We start from the raw sequence: 17,149 nt of genomic DNA, 5'->3' as shown, positions 1-17,149 counted from the left end.
AAAAACCGTAGATCTGTCATATAAAGACAATTGGTCTTCATCACTAGGACTACTATCCGAAAAAGTGTGCATCGAAAACCGTTCACTTCTACGGTGACGGCGAGAATGGCTACGTTTCTGCCTTTTTGGCGAAACACTCTTATCCAAGTCTATCCCTTTTTTTTGGCAAAACCCTTTCAAAAGCTCCCCTTTCTTTTTGTTTTAAAGGGTAAAGCCCAAAATGACTTTTCAAGGGATGTTTAATTCCGGGACCTTTTCGGCTAAGCCCCATTAAAATTTAAATTTGCCCCATTTTTTTCCTTTTGGGGTTCATAAGGGCCGATGTTTTCTCCTTTTACCCTTTTTGGGGTTTCCCGTACTTTTCTCGAACTTCATTTGTTGGCCCGGAAAAACCAAATTTTAAAAAGGGAATTTCTCCTTTCTACCCGTATTCCCTTTTCCTTTACCCCGAACTTCCGCCTTTTAAAACAAAACAAATTAAAATAAATTTCCAACAAAAAAAAAATTTTTAAAGCGAGGGGCCCACACTTCCAGTGCTAAAAGGGCCCCCCTTCAAGGAGAAAAACTGAATCAGGGAAAGAGGCCGTGTTCCCCAGGCGTGGTTTTCCGGGATAATAACGTCATCAGTAGAAGGTTTGATTATCCGGCGCTTAAAAAAATATGCGGGTTTATATGGTCAGATAGAGATTATCTAAGGCAGTGTCAGGTAGGAGAAGTATTTACGAAATAAAAATTAAAACATGCCAGTTTTTAATTCTGAAATTAATGCAGCAAAGTGTTTGTCCACTGTGCAATATTTTTCCAACATAAATATAGCAGAGTGATTATACATTATCATCAAGTGCTCACCACAGACCATTATGTTTTTTCGCTTTTAGGCCAGTGGATATGGGGTATATACTTTTTTCAGTTACTAATGGACGCAACATACATGACTAACACTATGCTTACCACAGATGAGAGCATTTTCTGATCTCCCAGAAGCTCATCGAATGCTTCTATCTGCTCAGGATAACGAATAGGGAATGAGATATCTTTCGGAAGTTGCAGCGGTTGGTCATCTGCTGCTGACCTTAACAGCATTCGCTGCACCATCCTCTTAATTTCACGATTCTTCTCTCGCATTGTCTCCAAGACTCGGAGAATCTGTGTAACAGCAGCTGAAAAAAAGGATTCATAATTATAGGCCATATACTTTTAGAGCTATGTGAATTACAAATGAGCCATGTCACGACAAAACCAACATAATGCGTTTGCAATCAGCATGGATCCAGACCAGCCTGCGCATCCATGCAGTCTGATCAGGATCCATGCTGTTCGCTTACATTTACAAACCCTATAACAAGTAGAGAAACTGATAGCGAACAGCATGGATCCTGATCAGACTGCGCAGGCTGGTCTGGATCCATGCTGGTCGCAAAACCATTATGTCATGACCCGGCTCAAATGAAAAAAAATCCAGTATTTTAAATTTTTCCTTGGCTTAACAGTTATTAACGCTAAAATCTCAAAAGGATTGTTGAGTATGCAAGGTCACAAAATGTGAAAATGATAAGAAATCATGAATTTAAAACTTAACATATTTTGAGCCTAGGCATGTCAATTTGTGAAAATAAAAAACATTCTTGACTTCTTCAGGGACCGTAACTTTGGATAAACAGTAGTGGGGTCCAGGCAAGAATATGCGCACCCAAATTACATCATGAATAAAAGACTAACAAAGTAATCATCAATTTCTTTTGAAAATTTTTTGGAACTAGGGGCGTCACAAGGTGAAAACTTCCATTTTTGGCTGCTGTCAACTCCAATCCAGCTTTGTTATTAACATTATTGACTTGTTTTGATAAATATAACATGTAAAAGTATTGTACTTGTAATTTAATAAAAATATTTATAGCTTCCGAAGTTTATACTTTTACTGGGCCCAATAATCTGCCCACGGAAGGGTGTATCAGAAGCATCTTGTATTGGAGAAGCACTTTGCACATCACTGCTGGCCTCTCGCAATGCCTGTGCAGATAAGCGAGGCGGAGATGAAAGTAGGCTTTGTGACTCTTTGGGCGTTGTTGCTTGGTCAATAACTTGTGGGTGGCCTACTCTCTGTGTCTGTCTCATTCTCATCAGTGCACTATCCGATTCATACAGCCTTTTTGATGGCCTATTTTACAATAAAATGAAAAATACATTGAATAAGTAATTATAAAATACATATACATTAAGTGAGTTATTGCGCCAAGTGACAATATGATTATGACCGTAATCGGCTGGCAACATGTAACTAGTCTATGTTTACGTACCGAATTGTTTGTGCCGCAATTTTGCTCTACCAAGGATTTTTAGCACGAATGCGTTTGTTTCCCCGATACATATTTCATGAACGGGAAGGGCTAAATACTTGGGGTCGGTCCCATTTGGAAGCTTAATACAAATGTGAAAAGTGATAAAAGATTTTTTTAATTGTCTGGACAATTGTTTTCACAACGGCCCGGGAAAAGTGGAATTCCTTGCTTGCAGGCTCGAAATCTGGAGTTTCTGGCCTTCTCCTTAACTTAAAGTATGTTTTTAAAGGGGGGTATAATTTTACAATTTTTTTTCGGTTTTTGACTTTTTAAAAAGATGAACACAGGTTTAATTATCTATCGGATCATATTTTTTCTTCCCAGGTCCGATACTCGTGCCTGTGCAACATAGGGCTTGGTTGGTACTTGGAAAAAATACTTGAATTTGTAATAATAAGTATTTGCATTTAATATTTAAAAAATTGCTTATGAATGAAATATTGGTACAAAATGGAAAGGGAACTTCTAAGGCTAGGAAGGGGTCACTGGATTTCAAATGATGGTGTCCCTTTAAAAAAGGATCTCTTAAAATTTAGTCTAGAGATAGAAACAATATTATTAAAAATGTTAGTGTCGACTCCGCACAGTTAAGTTATTCAACAATAACAACTAATACACATCCAAAGGTTCAGCCTAAAGTGCCTAATAGTGGGCGTAAATTCTAGAAATGTCGCAAATTAAACTGACAAAAACTATCGCGAAATTACATGGCAAAGGCAAAAAAACAAAAAATAAATGACGTTTACACTTACCTACACACACAATAAATCTGTAAGGATATAATATGAAAGGTCGTTATACGAAATCGTCGTTAAATGTTCCGAATTGAAATGAAATATTGTTTTCAGTGTACAATTTTTACAATTTAAACGTTTCAATACACAATTTGATTTTAAGCGGCAGCGGAAATCACCTCTGCGCATGCTCGAAATAAATTTTTCATCAAATGCTGATTTTTATAAATTATTTCTGAATTAATAGTCTAAAAACACATTTTTATATTTAGATTATAAAAATTAAAACCAATATAAAAACTAAACAAATTAATTTCTCGCACCTGCTCAGGCATGCTAATATTCATTGGGTTGCCCGAATGGGACCCATATGGGTCCCTCATGGCTTGTATATATGTTAATGCTACGATTTTTATAAAAGATAATAGCAATTTATGCCAAGGTGGTCACACTATAGCTCAAAGTAAACAAGTTCTAAAGAAATAAATAAACGAAAAATCGTTTTTCCTTATAGTGCTGTAATATGGGACCCATATGGGTCCAGATATGGGCGTACCCAAATGGACTTGCCCATATTGGTCCCATATAGGTCCAATATGGGCATACCCATATGGGCTTGCCTAGATATAGCCCATATGGGTCCCATATATGCATGTTTGCTGGGTAGACCAGCAACTATTAAATGTAAAAGCCGGAAACGTGCCATTATTGGATATGGCTTACATGTTTCCAGCAGAAGTCACCTGCAAGAATATAGTCAAACAATATCTTTAGCACATGATGATATGCTACGCCAAAAAAGCAAACGACAATTTTCGCCATATTTCAACTGCTAGCAATGCATTGACATGACCAGATCCGAAACCATTTGAATGTGTCAAATTTAAGCCTGAGTTGTGATGTATAGTTACAAAAGACATGTCAATGATCATAAAAGAGAGACATCTGCATGTAAGATATTCAAGAGCCACTATGTACGTGCATGCACGAACGCCAAACTTGTCTCTGCCATTTAAAAGAATACACCCTTTCATGCACTGGATAGACTTAATCTATAAATTTTATATTTGCGTGCCTGTCAAATGTTCAAACAATAATGTTAACTTACCTGCAAAAAAGTTTTCAAACTGCACAAATCCATCATGGAGAAATACAGAAAAAAATCAGCAGACGACAATTGTTATGGATACCGTTTACTTCCGGTATACTGTCTGTTATTCCGGTATACTGTCTGTTGACATGAAAATATTCATTTGGCATTATTCCACATTAAACCTTTGTATAACAAGCACGCGATCAAGTTTACGCTTTCAGCATAGACAGACGTATCTCTTTTGGATACTTAAAACCTAAGCAAAAACATTTGCTCACTACAAACGATAAACCATCAAGCAGATCGTCTAAACCAGTTGATGAATTTTCACGGTTCTCAAAACCAAGCCTTGAAGACGAGCACGCGACAACCTATATGCCAGCAGTAGCAGACGATCAAAATAATTGCAGACGACAAGCAAACAACGGGATATGAAAGAATCATTGACGGATCCTTTTGGAATAATGTCTGCTTACTGTAACAGCGAGGTTCATTCTAGGTTTTTTTTTAATTTCTAAAATATAATTCATTCACGGAGCTAGACTATTTTTAAACACAGATATAATATAGATCTAACTAATTTTAATATGTTGTATACAGACAATAAAAGTATTACATAACTCATTTTAGATACAATTTATGTGTTTTTTTTATTACGTACGGCGACATTGTATTTTCCCTCCGACATGTACATGTACTATTCCATTTTTTTACAGGTATGACATCTCTCTAGCAGACGACACAAAATTGGAAACAATATGGCATTTTTTCATAGCTTATTGTAATAGTTTTTATTTGTTTGGGTCGTCAGACCAAACAAATAATGGTAGCGAAATTTTAGAGTCTGATGCTGTTAATTGCAAATGCCGAAAGACAGGCGCATTAATTTTCAAGCAAAATAATTCCCGAATGGTCGAACATTTCTAATATTGTTATTTGTTTGGGTCGTCAGACCAAACAAATAATGGTAGCGAAATTTCAGACTCTAATGCTGTTAATTGCAAGAGCCGAAAGAAGTCCGAAAAATTAAGGGGAGATCACTGCGTAAATATGGTCACATGACAGGCGGATTAATTTTCAAGCAAAATAATTCCCGAATAGTCGAAGATTTCTAATATTGTTTTATTCTTTAAAGATATGCATGCTTATATATATGTAAGCGCCATGATTATTTACACAAGTGTTAAACAACAGTTAGCGTCGTTACAAACCCTAACTAGAATAATATGGTTTTCTGCAGGCAGTGACCATGTTCACCGTGGCCGAGGGGTATGCGCGCTCGAGTTCAAATCCCAGTTAAGGCAACTCATTTTTTTTTCAAATTGTGTAAGTCAAATAAACATTGGATCGAATATCAGTGTTGCAATTAGTCTTATAGCCAATCTCCTACAATTTAAACGCTGGAAAGCATTGGTGGCACTATACAAAAACAAATTGTTTTATAATCTCACAACCTTCACCTTTCTGACATTCTGAGACCCAAACAAATTCAGCGCCTTCTGTGCTTTGATTTTATCCTTTATAGATATACATGCTTATTTATAATAAACTCCATGATTATTAACATCTGTGTTAAACAACAGTTAGAGTCGAAATAATAAGGGTTACAAATCCTAATTTAGAATACATGTAATATGGTTTTCTTCAGGCCTTTTACATATAACTTCACCGTGGCCGAGGGGTCTGGAGTTCAAATCCAGGAAGGCAACTCTTTTTTTTCAAATTGTTTAAGTCAAATAAACATTGAATTGAATATCAGTGTTGCAATTAGTCTTAAAGCCAATTAACTACAATTAAAACACTGGAAAGCATTGGTGGCACTATACAAAAACAAATTGGTTTATAATCTCACAACCTTCACCTTTCTGACATTCTGAGACCCAAACAAATTCAGCGCCTTCTGTGCTTTGATTATGTGGTAGCGCCGATGTATACGCGAATAGTGATTCGCGGTAACGCCGGGAAATATTATTTTTTCATATATGGTACTGAACTGTTGCACAGGTTTAACGACATGTTAAAATCGGCGAGTATCAGCACGTTTTAAATATATTTTTGTGAGGAAACTTTAATTCATTTTATACAGAATTTATTTTAGTTTGATTGCGTAGAAAATAAAGACACAGTCTCGAATCCGTCACTGAAACCACGGAGCTATAAGCCTCGTAATATTAATCTTTGTTGAAGTACGAAGCGATGCGAAAACAATTAAAACGTTAAAACGAGAATTACATGTACTATATTTTACTACTACACTATGTAGAATTGTAGCTATATAATCTAAAAAGCAGTATTGTAACATAAAAAGTTTTATTTAATTCTCAAGATATTTTAACACATCTCGCATTTTATATACGCAATTTTTCTCTTATAATTTGAAAGAAATATTGAACAAGCTTCAAAAGCAATTTTTCGTCAGCAAAAGACATTAGGTAAAAATCTTGAAATATCTAATATCTTAAACTCTTAATCTAATAATCTAATTATCTAAATCGTGTGAATACTAATGTGACACTAATGATAAGAATAGCCTGTCGTCTGCTAGTTCGATCACAGTTTCGTATATATGTTGTAGGATAGATACAACTCCTGTTTTAAGTACTTACTGAGTACTGCTTTAATAAGTCATCCCAAAATTACTGTGTTCTTGGTGCATAACTTGAAATACTTGAAATCACGTATATTAAAGCTTTTAATTGCATCGTTATTGCATTAAGGCGCATATGCGACATGCAACATTGGTTACTTTGGAAAAGTCGTATTGCAAAAAGGTCTTCACCATTCTTCCTTTTCTTTTAATTTCTGAAAGACTTTGGTTTTTTATTCCATAATTATAAAGGTGCTCGTCTGAACTTTCATAGAGTTTTGTGGAAGAAAACTTGTTGATGCAATTAACTAACTATTGTAATTAGAAAATATGTCCATGACTGTACATGTAGTATATATCCATTTATGATAAAATATAATTTTTGTGTCGTCTGCAAATATTTTCAAATCTTAGTTAAGTATTTGTGGTTTGTAGGCAACAAGTATTTTTATTGATGCCTTACATGTAAAACATTTTATTGTTCTACATGTTTCCCAATGGTAGTGCCTGCGTTATAATGATTGTAGTTTGTCTTCTGGAAGGTAGCGCTTATGTAGGAATAACCTAAGGTTGATAGTTTATTTTTATTTATACATTTAGGAACATAGCACATGATACAAATAATAAAATCATACAGTTAAGAGATAACATATAAATCATATATATAAAATGAGATCATAAAACACCATAAAAGAGCACACATTTGTCATAAAAAATAATAAAATGTACTATGAACCTATGGATAGCCCATTAAGCTAAAAGCTTATTCATAGAAATAAAAAATACATAATTAGAAAAAAAGCATGAATATCAAAGGGTTTGAATTTTGAAGTCGAAACTGTCGAACCATTTCCGTCAATCATCGGATCATTTATATTAGTCGAGATGTTCTGTTTGTGTTGCGAGTTAGCACAACAGCGATACACTATTTGGAACGAATTGGTATAGGGACGAATAGTATTTCATTTTATTTTTAACCAATCACTACTCACCACATCATTACCGTTCCTGCAACATGGCTGCTCCCATACGTTGCAAAAAACTTTATTGTTAATTTGCGACGATTCCTTATTTATCATATATAATTTTCACTTTATTAGTTACCTGTTTTCATTCTGAAGGTAAAGTAAAACACAGAAGTTTCATTTGCAGGTCACAACTGCGTACTTAAACTTTTACGCTTATTTCAATTTTAAGCCGGTGAAAACATGGTAGAAAATCTACATTACAACATATCTTTGCATATTTATGATCGATTCATGTACATTTGACATAAGTTAATAAATATCCAATCACAAATAGATCAAATTAGAAATCTTCAAAAAAGAGCAGCCCTTTGGATCAAGCCAGACTGGACAGGCTAAGCTAGTGTACTGCTTGCCAAAAGGAAGTCCAAAAATAGTCACGTACGGCTAGCCTATACGCACTGTTGAGGCTAATTTTTGGACTTCCTATATAAAATCCAAGTGTAAAGTACACATAATCCTTCAGCGTGTCTGTTTGATTTGAGAACTTGAGGTATTGACATGTGAAAATACTCAAATTCACTCATTTGACCGGTCATAAAATTAGCCTGAGATTGATATTGAGCCTGCGTAAATATTATCTTGAGCATGAAAATATTACTGCTTGTCATTCAATAATCAGCATCAGAGAAAATTTAGAATGACAGGGCAATTCACTTTTTTTGTCAATCAATCATCAGCATTAGTTCTGGCTTCCATAACTTTATATGTCTCTTTTTATTTTGACGTTGCGACAGTAAAGTTATGGGTCAACCCTATTTGCAAAGGCTACCAGAATTTGACAGTTTGTGCGCCGCACATAAAAACCTATTTAAATCACCCTTATTAAGGCCTAAAAAAAAAATTGATGTGTTTCTGGTGGCGAGGCGAAAAAAAGTAGGGTCGGTAGGTCGGACTATTTTTTTTTTTTTTTTTTTTTAGTCAACGATTGTAGATATATGTCAGATACGGATTATATGGACTTTAAATTATATTCTATAGCATATAAAAGTACTTAAAAATGTTAGACTACCAAACCTAGTCTTCATTCTTATATTTTGAAATAAATTTTACCAATGGCATGACTCGACTTTCGTTTTCATTTTTTTTATTCTTACCGAACAACTGGCTTCAATTTTAATATTATCACTCTTAACATGACCATGCACGTCCGAAAAATGTTTTGAGCTGTTTTGCTGTGGTCTATTAATTTGATTTCCTGTTTTGTCAAACTATGATCGTATTTTTAAAGAAAATCGCCAGCAGTGACACTTCGGCTGCTTGTTGTCCTGCCATATTAGCCGGTGCGCGTTAATACGTAATTGGAACACAAATCGTTTGTGCCTCACATCGTTGTCGACTCGCAATACTAAAACCGTCTTCGGTACGGTCGGTACGGGCGCCATTTTTTTTTGTACATCGATAAAAAACTTTGGGTTGGCGCTAAAAAATAGGGTCGGTCGGGCCACCGGAAACACAACATTTTTTTTTTTAGGCCTAATCAAATTTGAGTCAAATAAAAATACCATTTGATAAACAAATCAATTTTGAACCAATTCATGTTTTGTTTTTAAGACATTGTGTACCCAACTATTTTTTAGAGAAATATGTAGAGAATGTTTACCAATATGGAGTCTGCTTTCAAATCAGATCTCGCGGGACTTCATGGTTTGGAAATTCTAGCATCTATTTTTAGTAACAGACCGTACACTATTTTTAGTAAGTGTATGATTTTATATAAAAACAAACAAATAATTCATGAATTATCACTCAAAACAATATAAATCCAACATGTTTTTGGTACAATGTATGTTATTGAATAAATACACTGTTATTCATAAATGCAAAGCCATGTTTTCAATTAAAAATAGCATTTGGGTCACATGTCACCAAATGTCATGCAAAAGTATCCGAACCTAAATTCTCGCTGGTCACGTGATAATTATCCCCCGCCGAAAATTTTCGGCGGAGGATATAGTAATAGTCTCCGTCCGTCCGACCTTCCGTCCGTCCGTCCTTCCGTCCGAAATTTTTGTCCGGAGCATATCTCTAAAAGTATTTGAGTTATCAACTTGAAACTTCATAGGTGGATAGACCTCATTGAGGAGGAGTGCAGTGCACAAGAATGATAACTCTACCTTGCATGATTTTTGAGTTATTGCCCTTTGTTATTTTTCAAAATTGATTTTTGTCCAGAGCATAACTCCAAAAGCCTATGAGATATTAACATGAAACTTCATAGGTGCATAGATCTCACTCAGGAGGTGTGCAGTGCACAAGAATGATAACTCTTCCTTTCATAATTTTTGAGTTATTGCCCTTTGTTATTTTTCATACCTAATTTTTCACCTGAGTGGAGCATAACTCAAAAAGTGTTTGAGATATCAACATGAAATGTCATAGAAGGATAGATCTTATTGAGGAGAAATGTTGTGCGCAAGAATGATAACTCTTCCCTATACAATTTTTGAGTTATTGCCCTTTGTTGTTTTTTTCATGCTATTTTGTCCAGAGCTTATCTGAAAAAGTATTTGAGGTATCATCTTGAAACTTCATAGGTGGATGGATCTCATTGAGGAGGAATGCAGTGCTAAAGAATGATAACTCTGCCCTGCATTATTTTTAGCTCACCTGTCAGAAAGTGACAGGGTGAGCTTTTGTGATCGCTTTTCGTCCGGCGTCCGTCCGTCCATCGTCCGTCCGTCGTCCGTCCGTAAACTTTTACTTTAAATGACATCTCCTCATAAACCACTGAGCCAATTTCATCCAAACTTCACAGGAATGTTCCTTTGGTGGTCACCTTTAAAAATTGTTCAAAGAATTTAATTCCATGCAGAACTCTGGTTGCCGTGGCAACCGAAAGAAAAATCTTTAAATATCTTCTTTTAAACAACCCTAAGAGCTAGAGCTTAGATATTTGGCATGAAACATCTTCTAATGAGTGTCTACCAAGTTTGTTCAAATAAAAGCCCTGGGGTCAAAATTGGCCCGCCCCGGGGGGGTCATTGATTTTCCCTATATGCATATAGTAAAAACTTAAAAAATCTTCTTTTAAAGAACTGTAAGAGCTAGAGCTAAGATATTTGGCATGGAACATCTTCTAGTGAGTGTCTACCAAGTTTGTTCAAATAAAAGCCCTGGGGTCAAAATTGGCCCCGCCCCGGGGGGTCATTGATTTTTCCCTATATGCATATAGTAAAAACTTAAAAAATCTTCTTTTAAAGAACCGTAAGAGCTAGAGCTTAGATATTTGGCATAAAACATCTTCTAGTAAATGTCTACCAAGTTTGTTCAAATAAAAGCCCTGGGGTCAAAATTGGCCCCGCCCCAGGGGGTCATTGATTTTCCCTATATGCATATAGTAAAAACTTAAAAAATCTTCTTTTAAAGAACTGTAAGAGCTAGAGCTTAGATATTTGGCATGAAACATCTTCTAGAGAATGTCTACCAAGTTTGTTCAAATAAAAGCCCTGGGGTCCAAATTGGCCCCGCCCCAGGGGGTCATTGATTTTCCCTATATGCATAAAGTAAAAACTTAAAAAATCTTCTTTTAAAGAACCCAAAGAGCTAGAGCTAAGATATTTGGCATGAAACATCTTCTAGTGAATGTCTACCAAGTTTGTTCAAATAAAAGCCCTGGGGTCAAAATTGGCCCCGCCCCGGGGGTCATTGATTTTCCCTATATGCATATAGTAAAAACTTAAAAAATCTTCTTTTAAAGAATCGTAAGAGCTAGAGCTTAGATATTTGGCATGAAACATCTTCTAGTGAATGTCTACCAAGTTTGTTCAAATAAAAGCCCTGGGGTCAAAATTGGCCCCGCCCCAGGGGGTCATTGATTTTCCTTATATGCATAAAGTAAAAACTTAAAAAATCTTCTTTTAAAGAACCCAAAGAGCTAGAGCTAAGATATTTAGCATGAGACATGTTCTAATGGGTGTCTACCAAGTATGTTCAAATAAAAGCCCTGAGGTCAAAAACTGGCCCCGCCCCGGGGGTCATTGATTTTCCTTATATACATAGCAAAAACTTAAAAATCTTCTTTGAAAAAACCCAAATAACTAGAGTTTAGATATTAAGCATGAAACATCTTTAAGTAAATATCTACAAAGTTTGTTCAAATAAAAGCCCAGGGGTCAAAACTGGCCCTGCCCGAGGGGTGTCATTGTTTTTAACTATATGTGTATAGTAAAAACTTAAAAAATCTTCTTTTAAAAAACCAATGAGCTAGAACTTAGATGTTCTGCATGAAACATCTTCTTATGGGTGTCTACCAAGTCTGTTCAAATAAACAAATAAAAGCCCTTGGGTGAAAATTGGGCGGGGGGGGGGGGCTATATACAGGTGAGCGACCTCAGGGCCATCATGGCCCTCTTGTTGAGTTATTGCCCTTTGTTTTTTTTCAAAATTAATTTTTGTCCAGAGCATAACTCAAAAAGCCTTTGAGATATCAAAATGAAACTTCACAGGTGCATAGATCTCACTCAGGAGGTGTGCACTGCACAAGAATGATAACTGTACCTTTTATAATTTTTGAGTTATTGCCCTTCGTTATTTTTCATACTTAATTTTTCAATTCAATTTTTTTCTCAAAAAGTATTTGAGGTATCAACTTGAAACTTCATAGGTGGATAGATTTTACTGAGGAGGGATGCAGCACACAAGGATGATAACCTACCCTGCATTATTTTTCAGTTATTGCCCTTTGTTATTTTCAGCCATCAGTATTCACATAGGTTTCAAATCTGTAATCACTATAGCCATCAGTTTTCATTACCAAAAGACCTCTTAAAATGGAATTATTCTGCTCTACTACATATACATTCTTCCAATGAGCAAACACATTCGGCGGGGGATGGCCATGCTGACATGGCTCTTGTTAGGGCAGCAATGGCGGCGAATTTTATGAAATGTGAACCCGCTGATAAACTTTGAGGCAATATTTCATCAATCTAACATTCAGTGTTCAAAAATATAGACTGAAGGGTCCCAAATATATCTAACTACCTGTATTAAAATAGCTTTTGTCCAGATCACGCAAATTTATTGAATTAAAGCATGACATAAAAATGTCACGGTTCTGGTTGACTTTCGGGTTGGCTTCAGCGAACAGGTCTAGCAATACTATGAAACCTGTTCGCTGAAGTATCTTTAGCTACATCAGCATCAGAGTAAAGTGACAGGGCTATACGCTCCAACTACTAGTGTAACACATGTAGCCTGATGTGGGCATTACAAAGTACCTGCATAAAAGCAGTTTTAAGCCATGATTCAATAGGGGATGCGCATGTGGTGAAAAAATTCACATAGCATAAGAATATTAACGCATTCATTGGTAATAATTGGTGTTAAATTATGCAAGATTTTACAATGTGCTATGAGTTTTTCACGGTATGTCTAAATACCGAATATGTCACACTTGAAAACTGGACTTACTTTTGGTTTTTTGTAATGTTGTTTTTTGTTGTTTTTTTTTAATAAAAAAAATATTGATCTGTATTTTATCAAATATACTCATTTATTCTTGATGTTACAGGTAAACATGATGAGGCCAGTTTTCTTGCTTCTACTGCTTTTAGGTGGACATTTATCAGATGCAAAGCCAAAGTTTGTGTCGGTAAATCTTGAAGCTAAATGGAGCTCTACACCAATGCTTTTGGAAGCCAGGTACTATATTTGTCTTGGACCATTCAGCTATGAAGTACAAAATTCATATCATTTTTGTTATTCTATTCATTTCAGGGTGAAATATTTATCCGTCTTTGATTTGTGAAAATTCAATGTATCATGTCTGATAATATAAATATGAGTATGATAATCAAGTTTCATATTGACTTGAATGTAAGATGTGTAGATTGTATATAATTATGACGAGTCAACATTTTATGCTAAAATTAGAAATACATTTCTTTGAAATACTGCTTAAGATAATTTTAGAGACAAGCTATCCTTTTGCTTAAGTAAATATGTTTTCTCTGTATAATAATTTTGTGTAAAATTACTTTTATGTAAATCCTGGGCATCTGTGGCTACTTTTGATTCAATTTCAACAGGGTCTTGAACTCTTCTGATTTATATATGTCAGAAATATATCTATGTTGTTTATGGAAGGCTGGTATTTGTACACTGTTGCCCACATGTGTTGAAATTATGCTTAGAGAGGCACCTGAGCTGTTCCTCTACCAGTGAATCCTGAAAGTAGCCATATGATCTTTATATTCATCTGAAACCAACTTACATTGAAGTATTCTCTTTTTTTTTTTTCCACTAAAGTGAGTTTTTAGCATCAGAAGGCAATGATAATTTCTGGGGATTTGTAGGTCGAATAGTGGAGTTGAATCCTGAACTTTGTTGGCACTGGATAATTCATTATAAATCATTTACACACACATAGTATATATCAGGGCTTCCCTTAATGGAAAGTCTGGAGAGTTCATTTTATCCCATTAATTTGGCAAGATGACTTCCAATAAATTCATATTTATTCTTCTTTATTCATATATAGTTGACTTCGAATTAAGAGATCTCTATTGTTGTCTCCTACGATTTTCCAATAATTTTGGAAACTTAAGTGGCAAGCCCTGTACTATATAGCCCTTATATTTTTTTTTTTTTCAAGAATTGATGGGAGATCTTTTTTTTATTATTTCACGCAATTTATATTAGTCTTTGTTACAAAGTAAAATTGAATTGCTTTTGGTTAAAACTCTAATTTATAAAGAGGATTTTTCAAAAGTCGTACAATTAGTTGATATTTTAATATATTAGTGCAGCAAAAATGTTTAAGTACTTAAGATATTGGCAAAATTTTAAGTTCCAGTAACAGATGTGTCCATTAAAACTGGCTAGGATGATTAAAATATGATACAAATATGCCAGCTACAGACCCAAATGTTCAACTGCTTTTATTTGATTACATTTGTTAATTTCTCCTTGGGCTTGTATTTGTACAGATAACTTTTATTTTCAGAGACAGACGAGGCCACATATCACCTAATTCAAAAATTTTCTAGCAAATTTCTGTCGCCAATGATTACAGAACTTTCTCAAAATGTTCCCTGTCTTTGAGAATCCATATATTTCTCACTACAGTAGACAATGCTAACCAGCAGGTTGGTGTTGTTATTCCTTTATTGATTTATTGTATTAACTTACCTATATGAATATCATATTAACAGTTGTATATGAACATTCTGTGAAACATTTAGCTTTTTCCATGTAAAGTGAATATCGGATCATAGCCCCATATAGTATGTAAGTTTACATTAAACAGAGACTGCGAATCTTCTTTATATGAGGAAGATCACTTGCCCCTCACTGCTGTGGTTGGTTCGAATTCCTGACGCTGGATTTTGGATTCTCATCCAGCTAGCTTTACGGAATGATTAGTGGTATCTACTCAGGTGCCCGTTTGGGCCTGAATTTATGCACAGAAGGGCACCTGAGGTCTTCATTCACAAGTAAAGCTGGAAAGTTGTCATATGACCTATAGTGTGTTGGTGTGATGTTTCAACAAAAAAAAAAAAACAATATTGAGGAGGCCAGTAAAGTCAGCTTGTGTGTATTTGTCGGTTCTACTTAGATCCCAGGTCATATAATTTAGTAAATAATTATAAGGGAATAATAATGCGGCGAGTCACTGAGGCTTTTCTTACAGAAGCAAATTCAAAAGTTGTCGCAAAATGACAATTAACTAAAAAAATACTGGAATATTTGGTAGTTCTACTCAGTTTCCTGCTTGATGTCTGAAATAATGTACTGACGCGGCACCTATAGGTCTTTCTCTGCCAGTAAGCTGAAAAATCAGCCATATGACCTATACTGTGTTGGTGCGACTTAAAAACAAACAAGAAAATAAATTTTTAAAAAATGAATACTGAAACAAGAAAACTAAAATTGATTAGACCAGTTAAATCAGAATAGTTTGACAGGCTGGCATGATACCTTGTTCTCATGGTGACATAGGTTTTACTTCTTTACCTTTAAGTATTTTCAAAGCTGACAATGGGTCAAATCATGATAGATCTGTTGTTGTGAGTTGTTATAAAATTGGAGAATTGACCTTATATTAAACTTATCATACTGTTTAATTAAAAAAGGAAAATGTTGGAGAGTTGTCTTATGATCTATAATTAAATCATATTAAACTAATGACAGGGCTATTGATATGACTTAAAACACTAAAAACATGTTAAATTCATATAAAATTTCAGACTGGCAAACAGAGATTCTGGTCTCACCAGAGGGTTGTGATGCTTTTGTTATGTGCAGTGGCGAGAAGTCATGTGATCCAAAGAGAAAATAGAGTAGTTTGAGTTAATATGTAGTAGGAAAAAAGGTAAGCTTATATCACATATTGAAACTACATGCCATGTGTGTTAGATGCATGAGAATTTTTACTTTTGCTCAACATTTTGATAAAAAATAAATTAAAAAATTCATAACACTTAGTTATTCAGAGCTGTCAAGCTAATTCGAGCCTGATTTAAGAGTAGTTATTTTTGGTTTTAGAAACATTTCTGTTTTTCTTTCTTTAAATTTCTTAAGACAGATTTACTCTTTGCGTTAAGTTTTTGCTGTAAGGTTTTTTAATTACATGTAATACGTGTAGTCTATCGGTTATGTATTTACATAAAAAATCTTTTCGTGAGTTGTTCTCAGAAAGTAAAATAATTAATTTAGAAGATCGTTATCTGTAATAATTAAGAGAAATTGTAGAATAGATAGTTTGTCATCTTGTGCTTAATACTTAGAAAAGAATTAGGAGAGTGGTTTTCTTTTGGTGTCTTGGAAACACTGCATATTGGGAATTTTTATATTCTTCCTCTGTAGAACATACTAAGAAAAATAGATACTAGTGGATAATCAATAAGAGACAGTATAATTTTTAAGTGTTTTTCTAATGATAAAACTACCTTTTCTGGACACCAGGGTTGTATGCAGATATATAGTAGTAATATATGATTTACAAGCAGGGTGTTGATGATTGAATTTAAAAATCTATATTTAAATAAATATGAATAACAAAATTAATGACTCATCACTATCTTTACAGAGATGGCCCAGCCCTTTTCAAGTTTAGACCATGTCATATCCCATCTGGAGTAAGGCCAGTCCAGTGACCAGTTCATTTTGTCACGCACAGCTTGATACAGTCTCAGGTTTTAAGAAGTTTCCGGTTTAAAACTTGTGGAAGCTACGATTTAGCCAAATTATCTATACATTCTATAGGCATCTATATTAAGGTAGAGGATGTTTGTGGGGTTTTTTTTGCTTTGACTTTTGATTGAATAGTAGGGCTATACTTGTTATTCCTGGCATCGGCACAACTTTTTTGTTTCATCGCAAACATCATAACCCATCAACCCTTGAAAGATATTGCTTGGATAACT

The 17,149-nt window shown here is 34.7% G+C and overlaps 2 protein-coding genes across 2 annotated transcripts in view; one reads left to right on the top strand and one right to left on the bottom strand.

The window, feature by feature from the left end:
• Positions 1-951: 951 nt before the first annotated feature.
• LOC132716776 (uncharacterized) lies at positions 952-2,115 on the bottom strand (the record flags this gene model as incomplete). Its single annotated transcript, XM_060700110.1, has 2 exons — positions 1,920-2,115; positions 952-1,160 (listed from the first exon to the last, which is right to left on the bottom strand). Coding segments are annotated over exons 1-2 (405 nt in total), but the record flags the coding sequence as incomplete, so codon positions are not given.
• A 5,641-nt stretch (positions 2,116-7,756) lies between these two features.
• LOC132716774 (UDP-glucose:glycoprotein glucosyltransferase 1-like) overlaps positions 7,757-17,149 on the top strand; it is a 46,258-nt gene continuing 36,865 nt past the window's right edge. The window contains exons 1-3 of the mRNA XM_060700109.1: positions 7,757-7,874; positions 13,294-13,424; positions 14,031-14,107. Coding sequence (XP_060556092.1) covers positions 13,300-13,424; positions 14,031-14,107 — 202 coding nt within the window. The 5' untranslated portion in view covers positions 7,757-7,874; positions 13,294-13,299. The remainder of the gene's footprint in view (positions 7,875-13,293; positions 13,425-14,030; positions 14,108-17,149) is intronic.

This window comes from Ruditapes philippinarum, unplaced genomic scaffold, assembly GCF_026571515.1.
Source record: "Ruditapes philippinarum isolate M1 unplaced genomic scaffold, ASM2657151v2 ctg96_1_1_1_1, whole genome shotgun sequence".
Classification (NCBI taxonomy): Eukaryota; Metazoa; Mollusca; class Bivalvia; order Venerida; family Veneridae; genus Ruditapes; species Ruditapes philippinarum.
The sequence above is the reverse complement of the archived record's forward strand: the minus strand, read 5'-3'. Positions and strand labels throughout refer to the sequence as shown.